Source organism: Musca autumnalis, unplaced genomic scaffold, assembly GCF_047663935.1.
Source record: "Musca autumnalis isolate F117 unplaced genomic scaffold, ASM4766393v1 scaffold_5, whole genome shotgun sequence".
Lineage (NCBI taxonomy): Eukaryota > Metazoa > Arthropoda > Insecta > Diptera > Muscidae > Musca > Musca autumnalis.
Window position 1 is genome coordinate 144,927,560 of NW_027412088.1, and position 20,306 is coordinate 144,947,865.

The 20,306-nt window shown below is 34.4% G+C and overlaps 2 protein-coding genes across 7 annotated transcripts in view; both read right to left on the bottom strand.

The window, feature by feature from the left end:
- Fatp2 (Fatty acid transport protein 2) overlaps window positions 1-20,306 on the bottom strand; it is a 130,962-nt gene that overhangs the window by 72,237 nt on the left and 38,419 nt on the right. The gene's annotated exons all lie outside the window — the stretch shown is intronic.
- On the bottom strand, window positions 1,329-13,322 carry LOC141405652 (uncharacterized). Of its 6 annotated transcripts, XM_073990244.1 has the most exons (6): window positions 13,217-13,313; window positions 12,294-13,149; window positions 7,791-7,928; window positions 7,502-7,627; window positions 7,331-7,369; window positions 1,329-1,733 (listed from the first exon to the last, which is right to left on the bottom strand). In XM_073990244.1, the coding sequence occupies exons 2-4, from the start codon at window positions 13,044-13,046 to the stop codon at window positions 7,553-7,555; spliced, it is 966 nt and encodes a 321-aa protein (XP_073846345.1). In that variant the 5' UTR covers window positions 13,047-13,149; window positions 13,217-13,313; the 3' UTR covers window positions 1,329-1,733; window positions 7,331-7,369; window positions 7,502-7,552. The 6 variants fall into 6 exon arrangements, with proteins under 6 accessions (XP_073846345.1, XP_073846346.1, XP_073846348.1 ...); XM_073990245.1 differs by lacking the exon at window positions 7,331-7,369 and having other exon boundaries at window positions 12,294-13,168; window positions 13,221-13,322; XM_073990247.1 differs by lacking the exon at window positions 7,331-7,369 and having other exon boundaries at window positions 13,221-13,313.

Genomic DNA, 20,306 nt, shown 5'->3' on the forward strand with positions numbered 1-20,306 from the left:
AAATAATTTAAAATTTTATAGTTATTGCCATTTTAAAAATTGAGTGCATAGCCAACTGACTCAATTCACACTCAGTGAAGTGAGAGGATTTCTTTGTTTATACATTTATTAGTCTATGGAAACACCTTTAAATGCACTAGTGTGTTAAAGTACCTATATGCTACAAATCAGTGCTGAAGAAATTCTATCCAACTGCTTATGAGCTGGTGAACTTCTAGTGACCGAAGAGAGGGAACTAACATCAATTTGGAATGTTATTATTTTACTATAGAACTATTAGCGATAAAAACAAACTACTTATGAGCTAGTCATCAAGCAACTGATAGTTTAATGAGCGTCAATTAAACTAGGATCGGCTTTGCAGATAACTAGAAAAAAATCTTTGCAATCCGTTCGTTAAAAATACAACTTTATGGGCCATTATTATATGCTTTCTTTTACTATTGGATGGATTTGAAATCGCAAAATAAACTAACTTAGAGGACTTTAAGATATAATTTTCACATTAAAAGTTAATACTAAGAAGGTCCTCCTGGAAATTTAATGATCACTTTTAACTTTAAGATAACCGTTACACTATAAATCTGATCGAAAAATCCAATAAATAACAAAACAAGTCTTATAATAATGGGGGTATGACTGATCCTCCCTTATTTATATTTTCTCTTTTTTACTGACCCAACATTTCCACGGGCAATAATTTTTAAACGCCGCAAACAAGAAGTCTGCTAATTGCATTGCTTACCTTCAACATTTTACAAGTTGAATGAACTTGTTAACAGCTAGTAAGCAATGAGCTACGTATGTATGTATATAACCGGTAGACTTCGTGGAGATGCTATCGGAAAAAAAGATTATATTGCAACGTTTGGTTTTTTAAATGAAATATAAAACTATATTTGTTATTGGTGACATGCGCTGGTTGAAGGTTACTCCGAACATGCAACGGTAATTTATTGTTTTCGTAAAACTGTCGATAATCGTTACATACATACACTGTATTACAACCTGTCTTTGTAACAGACATTGTTTTCTGCGACACAAGGAATCATGGTCAGTGGTCACGTAGAAGGTTTTTATAGACATATAAAGGAAATAGGGCTTTTAAATCTCAAGGTAACAGAAAAACTTACCACAACTCAAGTCATAAAATGTTGCATTAAAAAGCTTACCTGGAAAGTAAAAACAGAATTTATTAATATTACAAAATCTCATCAATAGGTAGGATTATTTTTTTATACATAGTAAGTTGTTTTGCAATTGTGTGTAAATTAGGTTTTCAATCTCGCTTCCACATATAACATACCAATATTTAACAAATTCTTTTGAAAACAAGATCCATCAAAGATTTCACATATTAATCACACAGTAGTAGCAGGTGTTTTGAAAGCAATGCCTTATTTCCTCTGAACAGTGTCAAGGTAATGAAGTTCTTCAAAAATTTCATGCAGAAGAACTCGTTTTAATTTGCCAAAGGTCAGAATGGCCAACTGACATGAGAAACAAAAATAACAATTTATTAACCGCAGAATATTAGATGAATCGCCAGATAATTGGTGGCAATTTTATGTTCTTAATCTCTTGATTTAAATGACCTTCTTGCTATTGTCCGACTTTGCTGTTATGGACAGAGCTTTTATAATTTCAACAATGGGTTCCACTAACAGAGTTATCATAAATGCTGCTAAAACCAAGAGAGCAATTGCCAGGCCAGTAATGATGCAACAGAGAATCTGCAAGAAGGCAAGTTTTAGGTTGGGGTACCTGAAGGGGGATTTGGAATACTTAAAGGAATAGGGAAGCAATTTTTTTTGGTAATCTACTGAACTAAAAGGGTTTCTGAAAACTACTATCGTATGTATTAATTGGGACTATGAACTACTGGGGCACTGAGGTAACTAATCAACTCGACTAATAAGTGTTTACCTGTCCCCTCTAAATATTCATCAAGGGAACTAAAATATAAGTTGTAGTAACATAAGAAACTAATATTGAACAATCCACCTATTTTGATAACAATTTCTAACCGAAATTGACAACATTCTAAATTATTTTTGTTACAGCAATTCACCGATGCATCTACCTTGTTTCTTGTGCCAGCTTGCAACTTTTTGTATTTTCTAGCAACATGTTGCAAAAAACAGAGTTGTATACGAGGATTTATGCCAGATTTAAAACAAATCCACTCAAGAAGAGGATTTATTTTTGTATGGGAAATCTGGTAGATTTTGGCTGGATTTAGCAAATAAAACCTGATAATATGCTAAATCCTGCTAATGAAGTCATATCTTAATGGGATATAATAGCTCATTTAATGATAGCTTTGTTCCTTTACTTTTTTAATGGTAAAAGAGAAAAGTGTCAAAATTGCTCAAACTTGCTCTCTCATGAACATTTTTACCAGAAAAGTAAAGGAACGGAAAAATGGTAGATCTGGTATCAATGTCAAAAAGAAACATAAACAAATCAATTTTCTCCTTTTATTTCACAGCTTTTAATTTTGTTTTGTCAGCATTCGACTTTTTCTTCTGTTTTTCGTTCATTTTTTTCTTCATTGTGAAATAATCGTCAAACAAATGTCGAAAAAAATCAGTTCTACCATTTTTTACCTGCAGAAATTTGTCTGGTAGCCTGTGGTAGAAGAGAAAGGCACATGTGCTCTCTCTCCTCTCTCACTCTGCTGCCAGTTTTACCACTTTTTGGGGTTAAGGAACGCTTTTCAGGTTAAAAATGGTAACAAATGTTGAAAATAGTAATAGATGAAATTATAAGGTGGCGTAAAATGGCCAGCTGATTGGTTTCAATCTGTCAAATTTTTTGTTATTGCGAATTAATTGTATGAAAAAGTAAACAAACATTTTGACAGCTTGAAGAATTTTCGGTCAAATCAGAGTTGTATTTGTGCTCTTTACGTGACCTGTTAAATAGATCTTGAAAGGAACACAGCTGATGTCAAAATTCGACCCATCTGCTGATGAGTTGATGAACTAAAGGTAAGGGACTGCATACAGGATATGTAATTTTACATATGATCCTTCACTTATTGTATATACAAATCCAATGCATTTCAGATAAGTTTTCATTTGACGTATACGCAAAGGAATTGACAGTTGAAATAGAGTTGATTTTGTAAATGTAAACTTACTATAAAGCACTAAATTGTATATACAATAAGTGAAGGGTCATATGTAAAATTACTTTAATAACAAAATTACAGTTGAAAGCTAGTGGATTTTGTAGATGTAAACCAACCATTAGATCGTGAACTATCACTGAAATTAAGGCCGACATCAGACCATCTGCTTTTTCACATGTATGACATCAGCTGTTCTGTATATTAGTATACCCAAAGTGACAACATACATGTGAAAAAGCAGATGGTCTGATGGGTTCTCTAACTTATTCGATTAGTAACCTAGGGAACTAACATTAAGTAGGAAAGTTATTGTACTGGATATCTATTAGTGAGCTAACAAACCACTTATTAATAGTTAAACAAGCCAGCGTCAATTAAATTTATGATGCGACAAGCTACAAACGAAAGATATAGGAGAACTAATCGAATTACAAATTATTGGCCTGTTTCACTAAGACGATTCGTATTCAAATTCGTTCCACTACTAATGTAACAAATGTCGAATTTGAATTCGAGTCGCCTTATAGGAACCAGACATATTTAATGAATTATAAGTGTACTGGTTCCAAGTTACCCCTTCTTTGTGATTAATTCGTATGCTTATAGATTCCTCATGCTTATCATAATAACTAAATAGCTCATCATCGTAGATTTCAGCCAAAGTTCTGGGGGAGAATCTCTGTTCCATGTCGCCATATTCAACACTATAACGTAGCGGTAGATTGACACGTTTAAAACGAGTTAAAACGTATTGTGAAGATAATGTAATATCTGGGGAAGACAATTCCACCTCTTTTTCGATAGTTGATGAATTCACAACATCTTGTGGTTGATATATGGTGCTTTGATGGAATTCCTCACTCAGATCAGTTGATAAATTACTTTCTAGCAATAGGGAAGGGATTTGAGAGCTATCGGAACTATGGATGGTCATCGGAATTTTGGGGGAACTTTGAGTTTCTTGATGTTTCTCATCATGATCGTCATTAACGGATGTTAAGATAATCGAATCTAAAGATATTTCTTGAGTTTGTATTGCTTGCTCTTTGGTGGAGTGATAAGATTGTTTTGAGTTTTCTGACTGCTCCTGTTGATCATTTGGAGATTTTGAAGAAACTTCTTTGTTTGCATTTTTAGAAGAACTTGCTGAAATTGTTGTATCGGAAATGGGGCTTACAAAGTCATCTGTTTCAGCTTTGTTCTTATCGTGAGAGCTTCCTGCATCAACATGTGCAGAACTTGATGAGATTGATGTATCGGAAATGGCACTGACAAACAAATCCGTTTCAGATGATGTTGGTTTCTTTGATTTATTTGGCTCAGTCATGGCTACTGATCATGTAAAACATCTGCGTGGTCGTGTTGTTATTGAATCTGAGATTTAATTTGACGTGGAAGGATTTCGTTCTCGTAATGTAAACGTGGAAAATTTCGTCTCGTAATGTAAACCAACTACTGTTTAAAATGTTACTTTCTGTTACATGTAGTATAAAGTACCCATATACCATGGCCAAAAAACCATGGCCAAAAGTACATTATAAAAAAATTTTTTTGCTCATGGCCAATGGTTTTTTGGCCATGGTATATGGGTCAGAAAGTAACATTTTAAACAGTACGAAATCCTTCCACGTTTACATTACGAGACGAAATCCTTCCACTCTCTAGATTGTTAGCTGTGAAATATGAATGACTGGCCGAGATTCTCAAGACTCTTCCGGTTGCTTTTGTGTTGTAATATTTATGAATATAAAAATAATAATGGCTACAACAAATCCTATTGAGAAAGATATAAACTATGAGAACATTTTGAGAACTTTGAAGAATATTGAAGCTTCTCTTACATACTTTTTGTTTTCTTGTTAATTCTTGTTGTTCGTTGAGATTTATTCGTGAATTCTTCATTATTTAATAGACAAGATTTTACGATGAACGTTTTTACCACCCAGAATATAATCAAATGTGGATTTGTTTTATTGACGTCATTGGCATAGGCAATCATGTTTGACGAGAATATAATTTTGGAATTGATTAACAATTAAATTGAAAAATCGAGTTTATTTTAATTTCATTGCTTTCGTGGGATGTTATATGGACCATAAATGTGAGGAGACATGTGTAAAATGAGCGTCAGCTGAAACATTAAGCAAAACCGAGATACTAATGAAAAAGAAACGCTACCTCTATACACCCTTTTTGAAAGAAAGGGTGCTTCTATAACCCTTTCTTATAGAAAGTGTAATTCTATAGACCCTTTGAAAAAGACAGGCTACCTCTCTACACCCTTTCTCAAAGAAAAGGTGCTTCTATACACCCTTTCTTGTAGATAGGGTGATTCTGTAGACCCTTTCATATAGAAAGGGTAATTCTATAGACACTTTCGGAAAGAAAGGCTGGTTCTATAGACCCTTTCTGAAAGAAAGGGTGCTTCTATAGACCTTTTCTAAAAGAAAGGGTGCTTCTATAGACCTTTTCTGAAAGAAAGGGTGCTTCTATAGACCCTTTCTGAGAGAGAGGTTGCTTCTATAGGCCCTTTCTGAAAAGGGGGTGTTTTTATAGACCCTTTCTGAAAGAAAGGGTGCCTCTATAGACCCTTTCTGAAAGAAAGGGTGCTTCTATAGACCCTTTCTGAAAGAGAGGTTGCTTCTATAGGCCCTTTCTGAAAAGGGGGTGTTTCTATAGACCATTTCTGAAAGAAAGGGTGCCTCTATAGACCCTTTCTGAAAGAAAGGTTGCTTCTATAGGCCCTTCTGAAAAAGGGGTTCTTCTATAGGCCCATTCTGAAAGAACGGGTGCTTCTACAGACCCTTTCTTAAAGAAAGGGTGCTTCTATAGACCCTTTCTTAAAAAAGGTCTATAGAAATAGACCCTTTCTGAAAGAGAGGTTGCTTCTATAGGCCCTTCTGAAAAAGGGGTTCTTCTATAGGCCCATTCTGAAAGAACGGGTGCTTCTACAGACCCTTTCTGAAAGAAAGGGTGCTTCTATAGACCCTTTCTTAAAAAAGGGTGCTTCTATAGACCCTTTCTTAAAAAAGGGTGCTTCTATAGACCCTTTCTTAAAAAATTGTGCTTCTATAGACCCTTTCCTAAAAAATTGTGCTTCTATAGACCCTTTCCTAAAAAAGTGTGTGCGCTTCTATAGACCCTTTCCTAAAAAAGTGTGTGCGCTTCTATACACCCTTTCTGAAAGGAAGGGTGTTTCTATAGACCCTTTCTGATAGAAAGGGTGCTTCTATAGACCCTTTCTGTAAGAAATGGTGCTTCTATAGACCCTTTCTGCAAAAAAGGGTGCTTCTATAGACCTTTTCTGAAAGAAAGGGTGCTTCTATAGATACCTTTCTAAAAGAAAGGGTGCTTCTATAGACACCTTTCTAAAAGAAAGGGTGCTTCTATAGACACCTTTCTAAAAGAAAGGGTGCTTCTATAGACACCTTTCTTATAGAAAGGGTTCTTCTGTAGACCCTTTCTTATAGAAAGGGTACTTCTATAGACCCTTTCCGAAAAAAGGGTGCTTCTGTAGACCCTTTCTTATAGAAAGGGTACTTCTATAGACCCTTTCCGAAAAAAGGGTGCTTCTGTAGACCCTTTCTTATAGAAAGGGTACTTCTATAGACCCTTTCTTATAGAAAGGGTACTTCTATAGACCCTTTCTGAAAAAAGGGTACTTCTATAGACCCTTTCTGAAAAAAGGGTGCTTCTATAACCCATTTCTAAAAAAGGGTGCTTCTGTAGACCCTTTCTTATAGAAAGGGTACTCCTATAGACCCTTTCTGAAAAAAGGATACTTCTATAGACCCTTTCTGAAAAAAGGGTGCTTCTATAACCCCCTTCTGAAAGAAAGGTTGCTTCTATAGACCCTTTCTGAAAGAAAGGGTGCTTCTATAACCCCTTTCTGAAAGAAAGGTTGCTTCCATAGACCCTTTCTGAAAGAAAGGTTGCTTCTATAGACCCTTTCTTATAGAAAGGTACTTCTATAGTATGCAAAAGACCCTAGTCGTTTACAAGAAGTTACTGGACTTGTACGATTTTGTACAAATTATTGAGTAAACGAACACACCTACTGTATTACAACCTGTCTTTGTAACAGACTTTGTTTTGTGCGACACAAGGAATCATGGTCAGTGGTCACGTAGAAGGTTTTTATAGACATATAAAGGAAATAGGGATTTTAAATCTCAAGGTAACAGAAAAACTTACCACAACTCAAGTCATAACATTTTGCATTAATAAGCTTACCTGGAAAGTAAAAACAGAATTTATTAATATTACAAAATCTCATCAATAGGTAGGATTACTTTAATACATAGTAAGTTGTTATGCAATTGTGAGTAAATTATGTTTTCAATCTCGCTTCCACATATAACATACCAATATTTAACAAATTCTTTCGAAAACAAGATCCATCAAAGATTTCACATATTAATCACACAGTAGTAGCAGGTGTTTTGAATGCAATGCCTTATTTCCTCTGAACAGTGTCAAGGTAATGAAGTTCTTCAAAAAATTCATGCAGAAGAACACGTTTTAATTTGCCAAAGGTCAGAATGGCCAATTGACATGAGAAACAAAAATAACAATTTATTAACCGCAGAATATTAGATGAATCGCCAGATAATTGGTGGCAATTTTATGTTCTTAATCTCTTGACTTAAATTACCTTCTTGCTATTGTCAGACTTTGCTGTTATGGACAGAGCTTTTATAATTTCAACAATGGGTTCCACTAACAGAGTTATCATAAATGCTGCTAAAACCAAGAGAGCAATGGCCAGGCCAGTAATGATGCAACAGAGAATCTGCAAGAAGGCAAGTTTTAGGTTGGGGTACTCGAAGGGGGTGTTGAATAATTAAAGGAATAGGGAATCAATTTTTTTGGTGATCTACTGAACTAAAAGTGTTTCTGAAAACTACTATCGTATGTATTAATTGGGACTATAAACTACTGGGGCACTGAGGTAACTAATCAACTCGACTAATAAGTGTTTACCTGTCCCCCTCTAAACATTCATCAAGGGAACTAAACAATAAGTAGTAGTAACATAAGAAACTAATAACAAGGACATATAACTGTAAAGACTGTAAAAGATGCATAATGCACAAATGTTTATGAAACAAAGTATATAAACATTTTACCAATAACAGGGGTATGTTAATGATGAAAACCCCAGTAAAGCGCAATTCTGCTTATACAAATTGTAGGTAAGCAAAAAGTTGGCCTCAGGATTGTATTCCATAGCAGTTTCCAGTTCATTGAATATGAACTTGGCTGTTAATAACGCCTGAAATAGTTAACCACTTAACAGAATGTTGTTATAGCTCATTTAGACTAGCCATAAATCCTCGACTGGATTTAATAAATCCAGTACAAATCTCATTGCATTTAGATATACATTTTGGAGGATTTAAATGGCAGTCAGCTGATTTTTGTTCATAGCACAATTACCAAGGTAGATGCATCAGCCCATCTGATCGTATGTGAAACGTCAAAAGAATTTTTTGTAAATTGAATTCGTCTCAAAAAACATACGTCAAATTACAAATGTATTGTTTAATACTGAAAATGTTAGCACATTATGCTACTAATGCTAACTAAAGAGCAAATAAAGAATTATTTTATCGCAGTTTGCCCATCTAAAATAAATAAACGAATTATTTTATCGTTTAGACATCATAAATATTAGTCTTGGTTGATTAAAATCAACTTTGTACCAGATTTAAAACAAATCCACTCAATAGGAGGATTTATTTTTGTATGGGAAATCTGGTAGATTTTGGCTGGATTTAGCAAATAAAACCTGATAATGCGCTAAATCCGGCTAATGGTGTCATATCTAAATGGCATATTATGATATCGTAACAACAGAGCTTAACTCCATCTATAGACAAATGTTAACAATTGGCTTTTCCCATCTTAGTATATTTACATCTTTCTAAAATTTAACAATTCAGCTATTTTGATAACAATTTCTAACCGAAATTGACAACATTTTAAATTATTTTTGTTATAGAAATTCACCGATGCATCTACCTTGTTTCTTCTGCCAGCTTACAACTTTTTGTATTTTCTAGCAACGTGTTGCAAAAAACAGAGTTGTATTCGAGGATTTATATATGCCGGATTTTATAGCTCATTTAGACTAGCCATAAATCCTCGACTGGATTTAATAAATCCAGTACAATAGCTCATTTAGACTAGTCATAAATCCTCGACTGGATTTAATAAATCCAGTACAAATCTCATTGCATTTAGATATACATTTTGGAGGATTTAAATGACAGTCAGCTGATTTTTGTTCATAGCACAATTACCAAGGTAGATGCATCAGCCATATGATCGAATCATGATGAAATAATAAGGTGGTGTAAAATGTCCAGCTGATTGGTTTCAATCTGTCAAATTTTTTGTTATTGTGAATAAATTGTATGAAATCGTAAACAAACATTTTGACATATTGAAGAATTTTCCGCCAAAAATGAGTTGTTGTTGTGCTACTTACGTGACCTGTTAAATAGATCTTGGATCGAATTAGAAAAGTCAAAAGATTTTTTTGTAAATTGAATTCGTCTCAAAAAACATACGTCAAATTACAAATTTATTGTTTAATACTGAAAATTTTAGCACATTATGCAACTAATGCTAACTAAAGAGCAAATAAAGAATTATTCTATCGCAGTTTGCCCATCTAAAATAAATAAACTAATTATTTTATCGTTTAGACATCATAAATATTAGACTGGGTTGATTAAAATCAACTTTGTACATCAAAACAAATTTAATTTTTCCGCCTGGTTTACAAATTTTTACATTTTAAATTACTTTTAGTGTAGTAATTCACCGATGCATCTACCTTGTTTATTGTGTCGGCTTGCAACTTTTAGAATTTTCTAGCAACATGTTGCAAAAAAACAGAGTTCTATACGAGGATTTTTGCCAGATTTAAAACAAATCCACTCAATAGGAGGATTTATTTTTGTATGGGAAATCTGGTAGATTTTGGCCGGATTTAACTAATAAAACCTAATAATGGGCTAAATCCGGCAAATGATGTCATATCTAAATGACCTACAAGTCTCATTGCATTTAGATATACATTTTGGAGGATTTAAATGGCAGTCAGCTGATTTTTGTTCATAGCACAATTACCAAGGTAGATGCATTAGCCCATCTGATCGAATTTTAAACGTCAAAAGAATTTTTTGTATATTGAATTCGTCTCAAAAAATATACGTCAAATTACAAATTTATTGTTTAATACTGAAAATGTTAGCACATTATGCTACTAATGCTAACTAGAGAGCAAATAAAGAATTATTTTATCGCTTTTTGCCGATCTAAAATAAATAAACGAATTATTTTGTCGTTTAGACATCGTAAATATTAGTTGATTAAAATCAACTTTGTACATCAAAAGAAATTTAATTTTTCCGCCATGTTTAGAAATTTTTACATTTTAAATTATATTTAGTGTAGCAATTCACCGATGCATCTACCTTGTTTCTTGTGCCAGCTTGCAACCTTTTGTATTTTCTAGCAACATGTTGAAAAAAACAGAGTTGTATACGAGGATTTATGCCAGATTTAAAACAAATCCACTCAATACGAGGATTTATTTTGTATGGGAAATCTGGTAGATTTTGGCTGGATTTAGCAAATAAAACCTGATAATGTTCTAAATCCGGCTAATGAAGTCATATCTAAATGGGCTATAATAGCTCATTTAATGATAGCTTTGTTTCTTTACTTTTTTAATGGTAAAAGTGGTAAAAGAGAAAAGTGTCAAAATTGCTCTCTCATGAACATTTTTACCAGAAAAGTAAAGGAACGGAAAAATGGTAGATCTGGTATCAATGTCAAAAAGAAACATAAAAAATCAATTTTCTTCTATTGTCAGCATTCGACTTTTTCTTCTGCTTTTCGTTCATTTTTTTTCTTCATTGTGAAATACTCGTCAAACAAATGTCGAAAAATCAGTTCTACCATTTTTTAACTGCAGAAATTTGTCTGGTAGCCTGTGGTAGAAAGGCACATGTGCTCTCTCTCCTCTCTCACTCTGCTGCCAGTTTTATCACTTTTTGGGGTTAAGGAACGCTTTGCAGGTTAAAAATGGTAACAAATGTTGAAAATCGTAACCCCAGGTAAGTAAAAGAACACAACTGATGTCATATCTAAATGACCTGTAAATCAGAGCTGACAAAATTCGATCCAACTGCTGATGAGTTGATGAACTAAAGGTAAGGGACTGCATATGTATGTAATTTTACATATGTATGACGCTTCACTTATTGTATATACAATTTAGTGCTTTATAGTAAGTTTACATGTACGAAATCCACTCGATTTCAACTGTCCATTGCTTAAACGTCAAATAAAATCCAATGCATTTCAGATGAGTTTTCATTTTCTTGTATTCGCAAAGGAATTGACAGTTGAAATCGAGTTGATTTCGTAAATGTAAACTTACTATAAAGCACTAAATTGTATATACAATAAGTGAAGGGTCACATGTAAAATTACTTTAATACTAAAATTACAGTTGAAAGCTAGTGGATTTTGTAGATGTAAACCAACCATTAGATCGTTAACTATCACTGAAATCATCAGACCATCTGCTTTTTCACATGTATGACATCAGCTGTTCTGTATATCAGTATACCCAAAGTGACAACATACATGTGAAAAAGCAGATATTCTGATGGCCGCATAATTATGATTCTCTGTTGGGTTCTCTAATGGGTACTTTACACGATATGTATTTTACATATGGGTTGTCACTTTTTATATACAAAATGTATACGCAAAGTGACAACCCATATGTAAAATACATATCGTGTAAAATACCCATAACTTATTCGATTAGTAACCTAGAAAACTAACATTAAGTAGGGAAGTTATTGTACTGGATAACTATTAGTGAGCTATCAAACTACTTATGGAATAGTTAAACAACCCAGCGTCAATTAAACTTATGATGCGACAAGCTACAAGCGAAAGCGTTCGTTAAAGATATAGGAGAACTAATCGAATTACAAATTATTGGCCTGTTTCACTAAGACGATTCGAATTCAAATTCGTTCGACTACTTTTGAAAAAATTGAATTCGAGCCGCCTTATAGGAACCAGACATATTTAATGAATTATAAGTGTACTGGTTCCAAGTTACCCCTTCTTTGTGATTAATTCGTATGCTTATAGATTCCTCATGCTTATCATAATAACTAAATAGCTCATCATCGTAGATTTCAGCCAAAGTTCTGGGGGAGAATCTTTGTTCCATGTCGCCATATTCAACACTATAACGTAGCGGTAGATTGACACGTTTAGAACGAGTTAAAACGTATTGTGAAGATAATGTAATATCTGGGGAAGACAATTCCACCTCTTTTTCGATAGTTGATGAATTCACAACATCTTGTGGTTGATATATGGTGCTTTGATGGAATTCCTCACTCAGATCAGTTGATAAATTACTTTCTAGCAATAGGGAAGGGATTTGAGAGCTATCAGAACTATGGATGGTCATCGGAATTTTGGGGGAACTTTGAGTTTCTTGATGTTTCTCATCATGATCGTCATTAACGGATGTTAAGATAATCGAATCTAAAGATATTTCTTGAGTTTGTATTGCTTGCTCTTTGGTGGAGTGATAAGATTGTTTTGAGTTTTCTGACTGCTCCTGTTGATCATTTGGAGATTTTGAAGAAACTTCTTTGTTTGCATTTTTAGAAGAACTTGCTGAAATTGTTGTATCGGAAATGGGGCTTACAAAGTCATCTGTTTCAGCTTTGTTCTTATCGTGAGAGCTTCCTGCATCAACATGAGCAGAACTTGATGAGATTGCTGAATCGGAAATGGCATTGACAAACAAATCCGTTTCAGATGATGTTGGTTTCTTTGATTTATTTGGCTCAGTCATGGCTGTGAAATATGAATGACTGTTCGAGATTCTCAAGACTCTTCCGGTTGTTTTTGTGTTGTAATATTTATGAATATGAAAATAATTATGGCTACAACAAATCCTATTGAGAAAAATATAAACTATGAGAACATTTTGAGAACTTTGAAGAATATTGCAGCTTCTCTTACACACTTTTTGTTTTCTTGTTAATTGTTGTTGTTCGTTGAGATTTATTCGTGAATTATTCATTATTTAATAGACAAGATTTTACGATGAACGTTTTTACCACCCAGAATATAATCAAATGTGGATTTGTTTTATTGACGTCATTTGCATGGGCCATCATGTTTGACGAGAATATAATTTAGGAATTGATTAACAATTAAATTGAAAAAATCAAGTTTATTTTAATGTCATTGCTTTCGTCAGATGTTATATGGACCATACACCCTTTCTGAAAGAAGTGGTGCTTCTATAGACCCTTTCTGAAAGAGAGGTTGCTTCTATAGGCCCTTTCTGAAAATGGAGTGCTTCTATAGAATCTTTCTAAAAGAAAGGGTGCTTCTATAGACCCTTTCTTAAAAAAGGGGCTTCTATAGACCCTTTCTTAACAAAGGGTGCTTCTATTGACCCTTTCTTAAAAAAGGGTGTTTCTTCGGACCCTTTTTTAAAGGAAGGATGCTTCTTTAGACCCGTTCTGAAAGAAATGGTGCTTCTATAGCCCTTTCTGAAAGAAATGGTGCTTCTATAGACCCTTTCTGAAAGAAATGGTGCTTCTATAGACCCTTTCTGAGAGAAATGGTGCTTCTATAGACCTGTTTAAAAGAAAGGGTGCTTCTATCAAGCGTTTCTGAAAGAAAGGGTGCTTCTTTCATCCGTTTCTGAAAGAAAGGGTGCTTCTATAGACCATTTCTGAAAAAGGGTGCTTTTATAGGCCCTTTCTGAAAGAAAGGGTGCTTCTATAGACCCTTTCTGCAAGAAAGGGTGCTTTTATAGACCCTTTCTGAAAAAAGGGTGCTTCTATAGACCCTTTCTGAAAAAAGGGTGCTTCTATAGACCCTTTCTGAAAAAAGGGTGCTTCTATAGACCCTTTCTGAAAAAAGGGTGCTTCTATAGACCCTTTCTGAAAAAAGGGTGCTTCTATAGACCCTTTCTGAGAGAAATGGTGCTTCTATAGACCTGTTTAAAAGAAAGGGTGCTTCTATCAAGCGTTTCTGAAAGAAAGGGTGCTTCTATAGACCATTTCTGAAAAAGGGTGCTTCTATAGACCATTTCTGAAAAAGGGTGCTTTTATAGGCCCTTTCTGAAGGAAAGGGTGTTTCTATAGACCCTTTCTGCAAGAAAGGGTGCTTTTATAGACCCTTTCTGAAAAAAGGGTGCTTCTATAGACATTTTCTGAAAGAAAGGGTGCTTCTTTAGACCCTTTCTAAAAGAAAGGGTGCTTCTATAGACACCATTCTAAAAGAAAGGGTGCTTCTATAGACACCATTCTAAAAGAAAGGGTGCTTCTATAGACAACATTCTAAAAGAAAGGGTGCTTCTATAGACCCCTTTCTTATAGATGGGGTGCTTCTATTGACACCTTTCTAAAAGAAAGGGTGCTTCTTTAGACCATTTCTAAAAGAAAGGGTGCTTCTTTAGACCCTTTCTAAAAGAATGGGTGATTTTATAGACACCATTCTAAAAGAAAGGGTGCTTCTATAGACCCCTTTCTTATAGAAAGGGTGCTTTTATAGACCCCTTTCTTATAGAAAGAGTGCTTCTATAGACACCTTTCTGCAAGAAAGGGTGCTTCTATAGACCCTTTCTGAAAAAAGGGTGCTTCTGTAGACCCTTTCTGAAAAAATGGTGATTCTGTAGACCCTTTCTTATAGAAAGGGTACTTCTGTAGACCCTTTCTTATAGAAAGGGTACTTCTATAGACCCTTTCTGAAAAATGGGTGCTTCTATAACCCCTTTCTGAAAAAGGGTGCTTCTGTAGACCCTTTCTGAAAAAGGGTGCTTCTGTAGACCCTTTCTTATAGAAAGGGTACTTCTATAGACCCTTTCTGAAAAATGGGTGCTTCTATAACCCCTTTCTGAAAAAGGGTGCTTCTGTAGACCCTTTCTTATAGAAAGGGTACTTCTATAGACCCTTTCTGAAAAAAGGGTGCTTCTATAACCCCTTTCTGAAAGAAAGGTTGCTTCTATAGACCCTTTCTGAAAGATAGATTGTTTCTATAGACCCTTTCTTAAGGATAGGGTGCTTCTATAGACCCTTTCTTAAGGATAGGGTGCTTCTATAGACCCCTTCTGAAAGGGCGCTCCTATAGACCCTTTCTGAAAGAAAGGGCACTTCTATGGACCCTTTCTTAAGGAAAGGGTACTTCTATAGACCCTTTCTGAAAAATGGGTGCTTCTATAACCCCTTTCTGAAAAAGGGTGCTTCTGTAGACCCTTTCTGAAAAAGGGTGCTTCTGTAGACCCTTTCTTATAGAAAGGGTACTTCTATAGACCCTTTCTGAAAAAAGGGTGCTTCTATAACCCCTTTCTGAAAGAAAGGTTGCTTCTATAGACCCTTTCTGAAAGATAGATTGTTTCTATAGACCCTTTCGTAAGGATAGGGTGCTTCTATAACCCCTTTCTGAGAGAAAGGTTGCTTCTATAGACCCTTTCTGAAAGAAAGGACGCTTCTATAGACCCTTTCTGGTCTTTGCAGCAAATGATTTAAGTGAAACTAGATTGTGGCTTAGTGAATTTAATTGCAAGTGCTAACAATTTCCTTGTCTTAATTCAGTTATAATTAATATTTGTGTTATTGACAGTAACAATTAGGAAAGAAAAACATACATACTTAGGTATGTCATTTTTGTTGTAAATGACTTACCGTCAAAAATGATGCATGGTTAACCACTCTAAGTAGAGTGGAACCACTCATACGAGTTGCAAGTTGTATGCTGTTGATGTGCGAACTAGGCCTGCAATGAATTGCAGTTACATTTTATAATGCGCTTCGAAATATATTCAACCTGTTGTACAGTTTGTAGCAACATTTCGCATTAGCGCAGGCGAGGCTTACACTCAAGAAAAATAGCAGGTGTTAGCCCGTAAATATTCAGGAAGTATTTTTTTTTGCGACACTCGTTGGACCTTTTTTGTTTGGACCCTTACGGATCAACTAGTAGTACGTTTACATAAAACCGGATTTATTAAACCCTCTGTATTTCAAACGTCAAATAAATCCTCATAAGAAAGGTTAATTCGGTAAAAAGCTATAATGTAAACATGGCATAAGCTAAACATTTTAGCTTACCCTTTTTAAGATTGTATTTACACTAGGGCTTTGTATAGTTTAAAACTGTTCTTTCTTGATTTATATAGTGCGATAACAGCTGTCAATTATATCAAAAAAGTAATTATCATGGTAGTAAGTCCTATTACAAACGTGCAGTTATATTTATTCGCTTTCAAAAATAATTTTATATCTACGTCACACTGTATTTTTAGTCCATATTTAGTTGCAAGAACATCAATAAAAAAGTGAAAAGCTTTTTCAATTGCTTGTGAGCCTATGTTTGGAAATATGATTACACTCGTGTCGGCATGATAGACATTAGCTGTCATTACATTAGTCACGTAATTGATGCCATCCTCCCGGTAGTGGCAGTAGTTGTTTGTAGGTATAACCGATGCCAATTAAAAATTGTGACAAAATGTTATGCAAACTTTTATATAGCTTCGTTCCCTTACTTTTTAATAGTTAAACTCGTAAAAGAGAGAACTGTAAAAAATTGTTCTCACACAAAGGGGTTTTGAAATAGTTCGGGAACGGAAAAATTTAAAATACGTCAAAAAAACTGGAATAAATGTCAAAGCTGGCGTACCAGCCAATCAGACGCCGGCAACCATGTTACTATTTTGTACACGCTCAAATTTGTCGAGTAAAAAGTTTTTAAAGAGAGCGTAATTCAGTGCCATTTTTATTTAAAGAGAAGTGAACATTTTACAACTTTTTTGTGTACGGGAACGGGCTTTCGGGTAAAATGTATAAAAGTCGTAAAAATTGTAAAAACTTTTTAGTTCTGGAACAAAGCTATATATAAATTACGGGTTTGAGTGAATTTAATACAGGCTAAATTTGTTGTTTTGTTCTAGTTATTATTAAAATTAGGATTAAGATGAGAAAGTGGTCTATGTACTTTTGATAAATCATTGACGTCATTTGGATGTCTAATTAAACCGAATCTACACTGACATCTATAAGAAGTGTTTTGAAAGTTTATTTGTCAGATAATTCAATGAAATTAACAATTTAAATGACGTGTTTTTCTAATATGCTGTTTATATTAGAGCTTTTTGCAGGGTTAACCTTCTTTATGAGGATTTGCTTGAAATATAAGCAATGGAATTGACATTTAAAACCCAGTCGGTTTGTTAAATCCGGTTATATATAAACGGGGTATAAAACTTTAATTACACTCAAAGTTTTGTTTTATGTTAGAGCGTATTTACATCAGACAGGATTTAGCAACACGCGTCATTTAGGTTGTCATTTCCATTGAATATCTGTCAAATAAATGACGTAAATTTACAAAACACCTCTTTAAAGTGTAAGGCCTAGGTAGATAAGAGGAATGACATTCTTCTTTAAGTTATTTCTGATAAAAGAATTAAGAGCGGGCGAGCCAAATTCGAACTAGTTTTTAGCATGCTGCTCATTATTCAGCATCCTTTTTATGGATATTCGCCTTAAGAATGCTCGAAATTGAAAATTCAAACCGTATGAAAACAAATGTACATTGAAGTCACCAGCTATAAAGGCCTAGGTACATAAGAAGCCTCGCCTGCTTGCCTTGATTGCTTCTGATAAAAAAATAAAGCCAATTTTCGAACTAAGTTGCCCTTTTCTTATTCTTTTATCAGAAGCAAGCAAGGCAAGCACTTTATGAATTTGGTTCCACTTCGAAGCATCATTGTTAGATGCAGATGTACAGATGTGTAATCGGGAATGTGCATTCGAACCTACACTGCCATCTTAATGACACGCATAATACACTGTGCAACATTTTTAAGGTGATCTTGTGCAAACAATTCGAACTGAAGATTTTTTGAAAGTACAGATCCATACGCCAAGAAACCCTAGTTGGGTTTTGTTGTGTCAGATCCAGCTCGGATTTTATGGCCCCATCTAAACATGGTTAAATATTGAGTTTTTAAAGAAATTCGGGGCTATATCTCTGAAACCAATGCGAATCTTCTTCTGACCTCTGAAGCAAATTTGTAGATAAGGACAAGGAAACAATATTTGGAGAAATAATGAACTCGAAAAACTACATTTATTGCCTCAAATTTCAAAATATATGCAAAAATACCACAATTTTTATACATTTCGCACCGTATCTCCAAAACCGTTAATTTTTTCTGAATATTTTCTTTGGGAAAAATATTCCCTGGAATGTAATACACAACTCTTCAGAACATGTCATTGTTGTAAAATGCCTCTGTCCCGTTGTTTTCAGTACATTTCTCAACGACGATTTAATAAAAATGTCAATAATGTAGTGAAATCCGAAATGCGAGAATTAACTGTTGGTGTGAACTGTGTTTGAAATACGTGTTGTAAAAGATATGATGCAAAATACCGCTGAAACAACATGAAGTAAGCATTTTAGAGTTTCAGAATGTTCTAACGAATTGTTGAGAACTTTATTTGGAAGATTTTTGCAAAAGGTTACTTGGTTTAACTCCCAATAGTTTAGCCGATACTGACCAGAATTTCAGCAATTATGTAATATTTTCTATATTTTATAGATTTTGATTCCCTAGATGGAGTTTTTCTTATGTGGTTTCTTCAAAAGATAAGTTCTACTAGTTTATGGCTACAATATTGCTAAAGACAGCAAGGCCAAATTCCTATTCGTTTCTGAGATAAAGGCCTGATAAATGCAAAAAAGTGTAGATTTAGCCCGGTTTAGATGAGGCCATAAAATCCGAACTGGATCTGACAGGACAAAACCCAACTAGGGCTTTTGTAGTCTAAATATGTATATTATTATTATATATATGTAAAATTAATACTAGAAGTTGTTTGCATTTTCAGTGTTGCATAGTGATATTGAACGATTTTTAAGCCTGGTTTTTACGTGACGAAGCGTTGGCAGTAATACCATAATCATTTCTGATATAACAATAATAAAAGAATAAAGAAGGCCAAACCTTTTCTTTTTCATTATTTTATCAGAAGCAAGCAGCCTCGTCGCCTGGCTTTCTTCATTTCTGACATAAGAAAAATAAAAAAATAAAAAGGAAAAGGGAAACCAAGTTCGAAATTGGACCGGCCTTCTTTATTCGTTTATTTTTATTATGTCAGAAATGAAGCAAGGCAGGCCTTTAAGGCCTGCGTACATAAAGGCTTGCGTACATAAGCTGCTCTGCCTGATTGCCTTGCTTTCCTGCTTCATTTCTGACATAATAAAAATAAAAGAATAAAGAAGGCCGAGGAAATTTCGAACTGGGTTGCCCTTTTCTTTTTTATTCTTTTATCAGAAGTAAGCAAGGTAAGCAGGCAAGGCAGCTTATGTACGCAGGCCTTTAATGTATGTGTGCTTTTGTTTGACTTTTTTAAAACATCTAACAGGTTTTATTAAACATGCGTCATTTAAGTTGTCAATTCCATAGAATATCTATTAAATAAATGACGTAGGTATTTGTCACAAATACTGGTATCTAAAACCAGTGTAAATTAGGTTTTATGCTCATGAGCATGGTACAATCATTAAAAGGTAGGACACAGCAAACATCTGATTACAATTTTTTCCTGAGGTCCTCCTATTGTGTCAAAACGGTTTTGACAGAGTTGACAAACGACAAAATAAATTTATTCAAAATCAAATTGGGTACGAACAAAAATAAATATAGAAGATGTACAATTTTGAAAACAAAAATGACTTCAACATTGTCGACGTGTACTTTCATAAAACAATTGGGCCAGATGAGTGGAATATGATGTGGCTATGTGTTGTGATTGCAGCTTACCGATGTCCAAATTCCGTGTTGCGTCTGTTCGTCCTTTATATGCAACGTTTAATCGGATACTTAGTACGTACCGTTGCTGCAACAAGATGGTGATCCGAGTCCAAGTTAGCTCCTCGGAACGATGAATGTCGAGATGCTTAAATCTGGTACTGCTAACTACCATTTTTTGTCGCTGCGAAGTCTATCAACCTGATTCCTTTGTCAGAAGTTTCACTCGGAAGACTGAATTTTCGGACTATTGGGCCAATGTTATTCTCCTTTCCA

Bases quoted from the DNA above. Each gene is read 5' to 3' on its own strand.
- LOC141405652 (XM_073990245.1), bottom strand. From the start codon at position 13,046: ATGACTGAGCCAAATAAATCAAAGAAACCAACATCATCTGAAACGGAT. The intron at 7,929-12,293 runs GTAACTTGGAAC...GCCTTCTTGCAG, and splicing joins GAATTAATCACAAAGAAGGG to ATTCTCTGTTGCATCATTAC. The intron at 7,628-7,790 runs GTAATTTAAGTC...AATTTTTTGAAG, and splicing joins AGTCTGACAATAGCAAGAAG to AACTTCATTACCTTGACACT.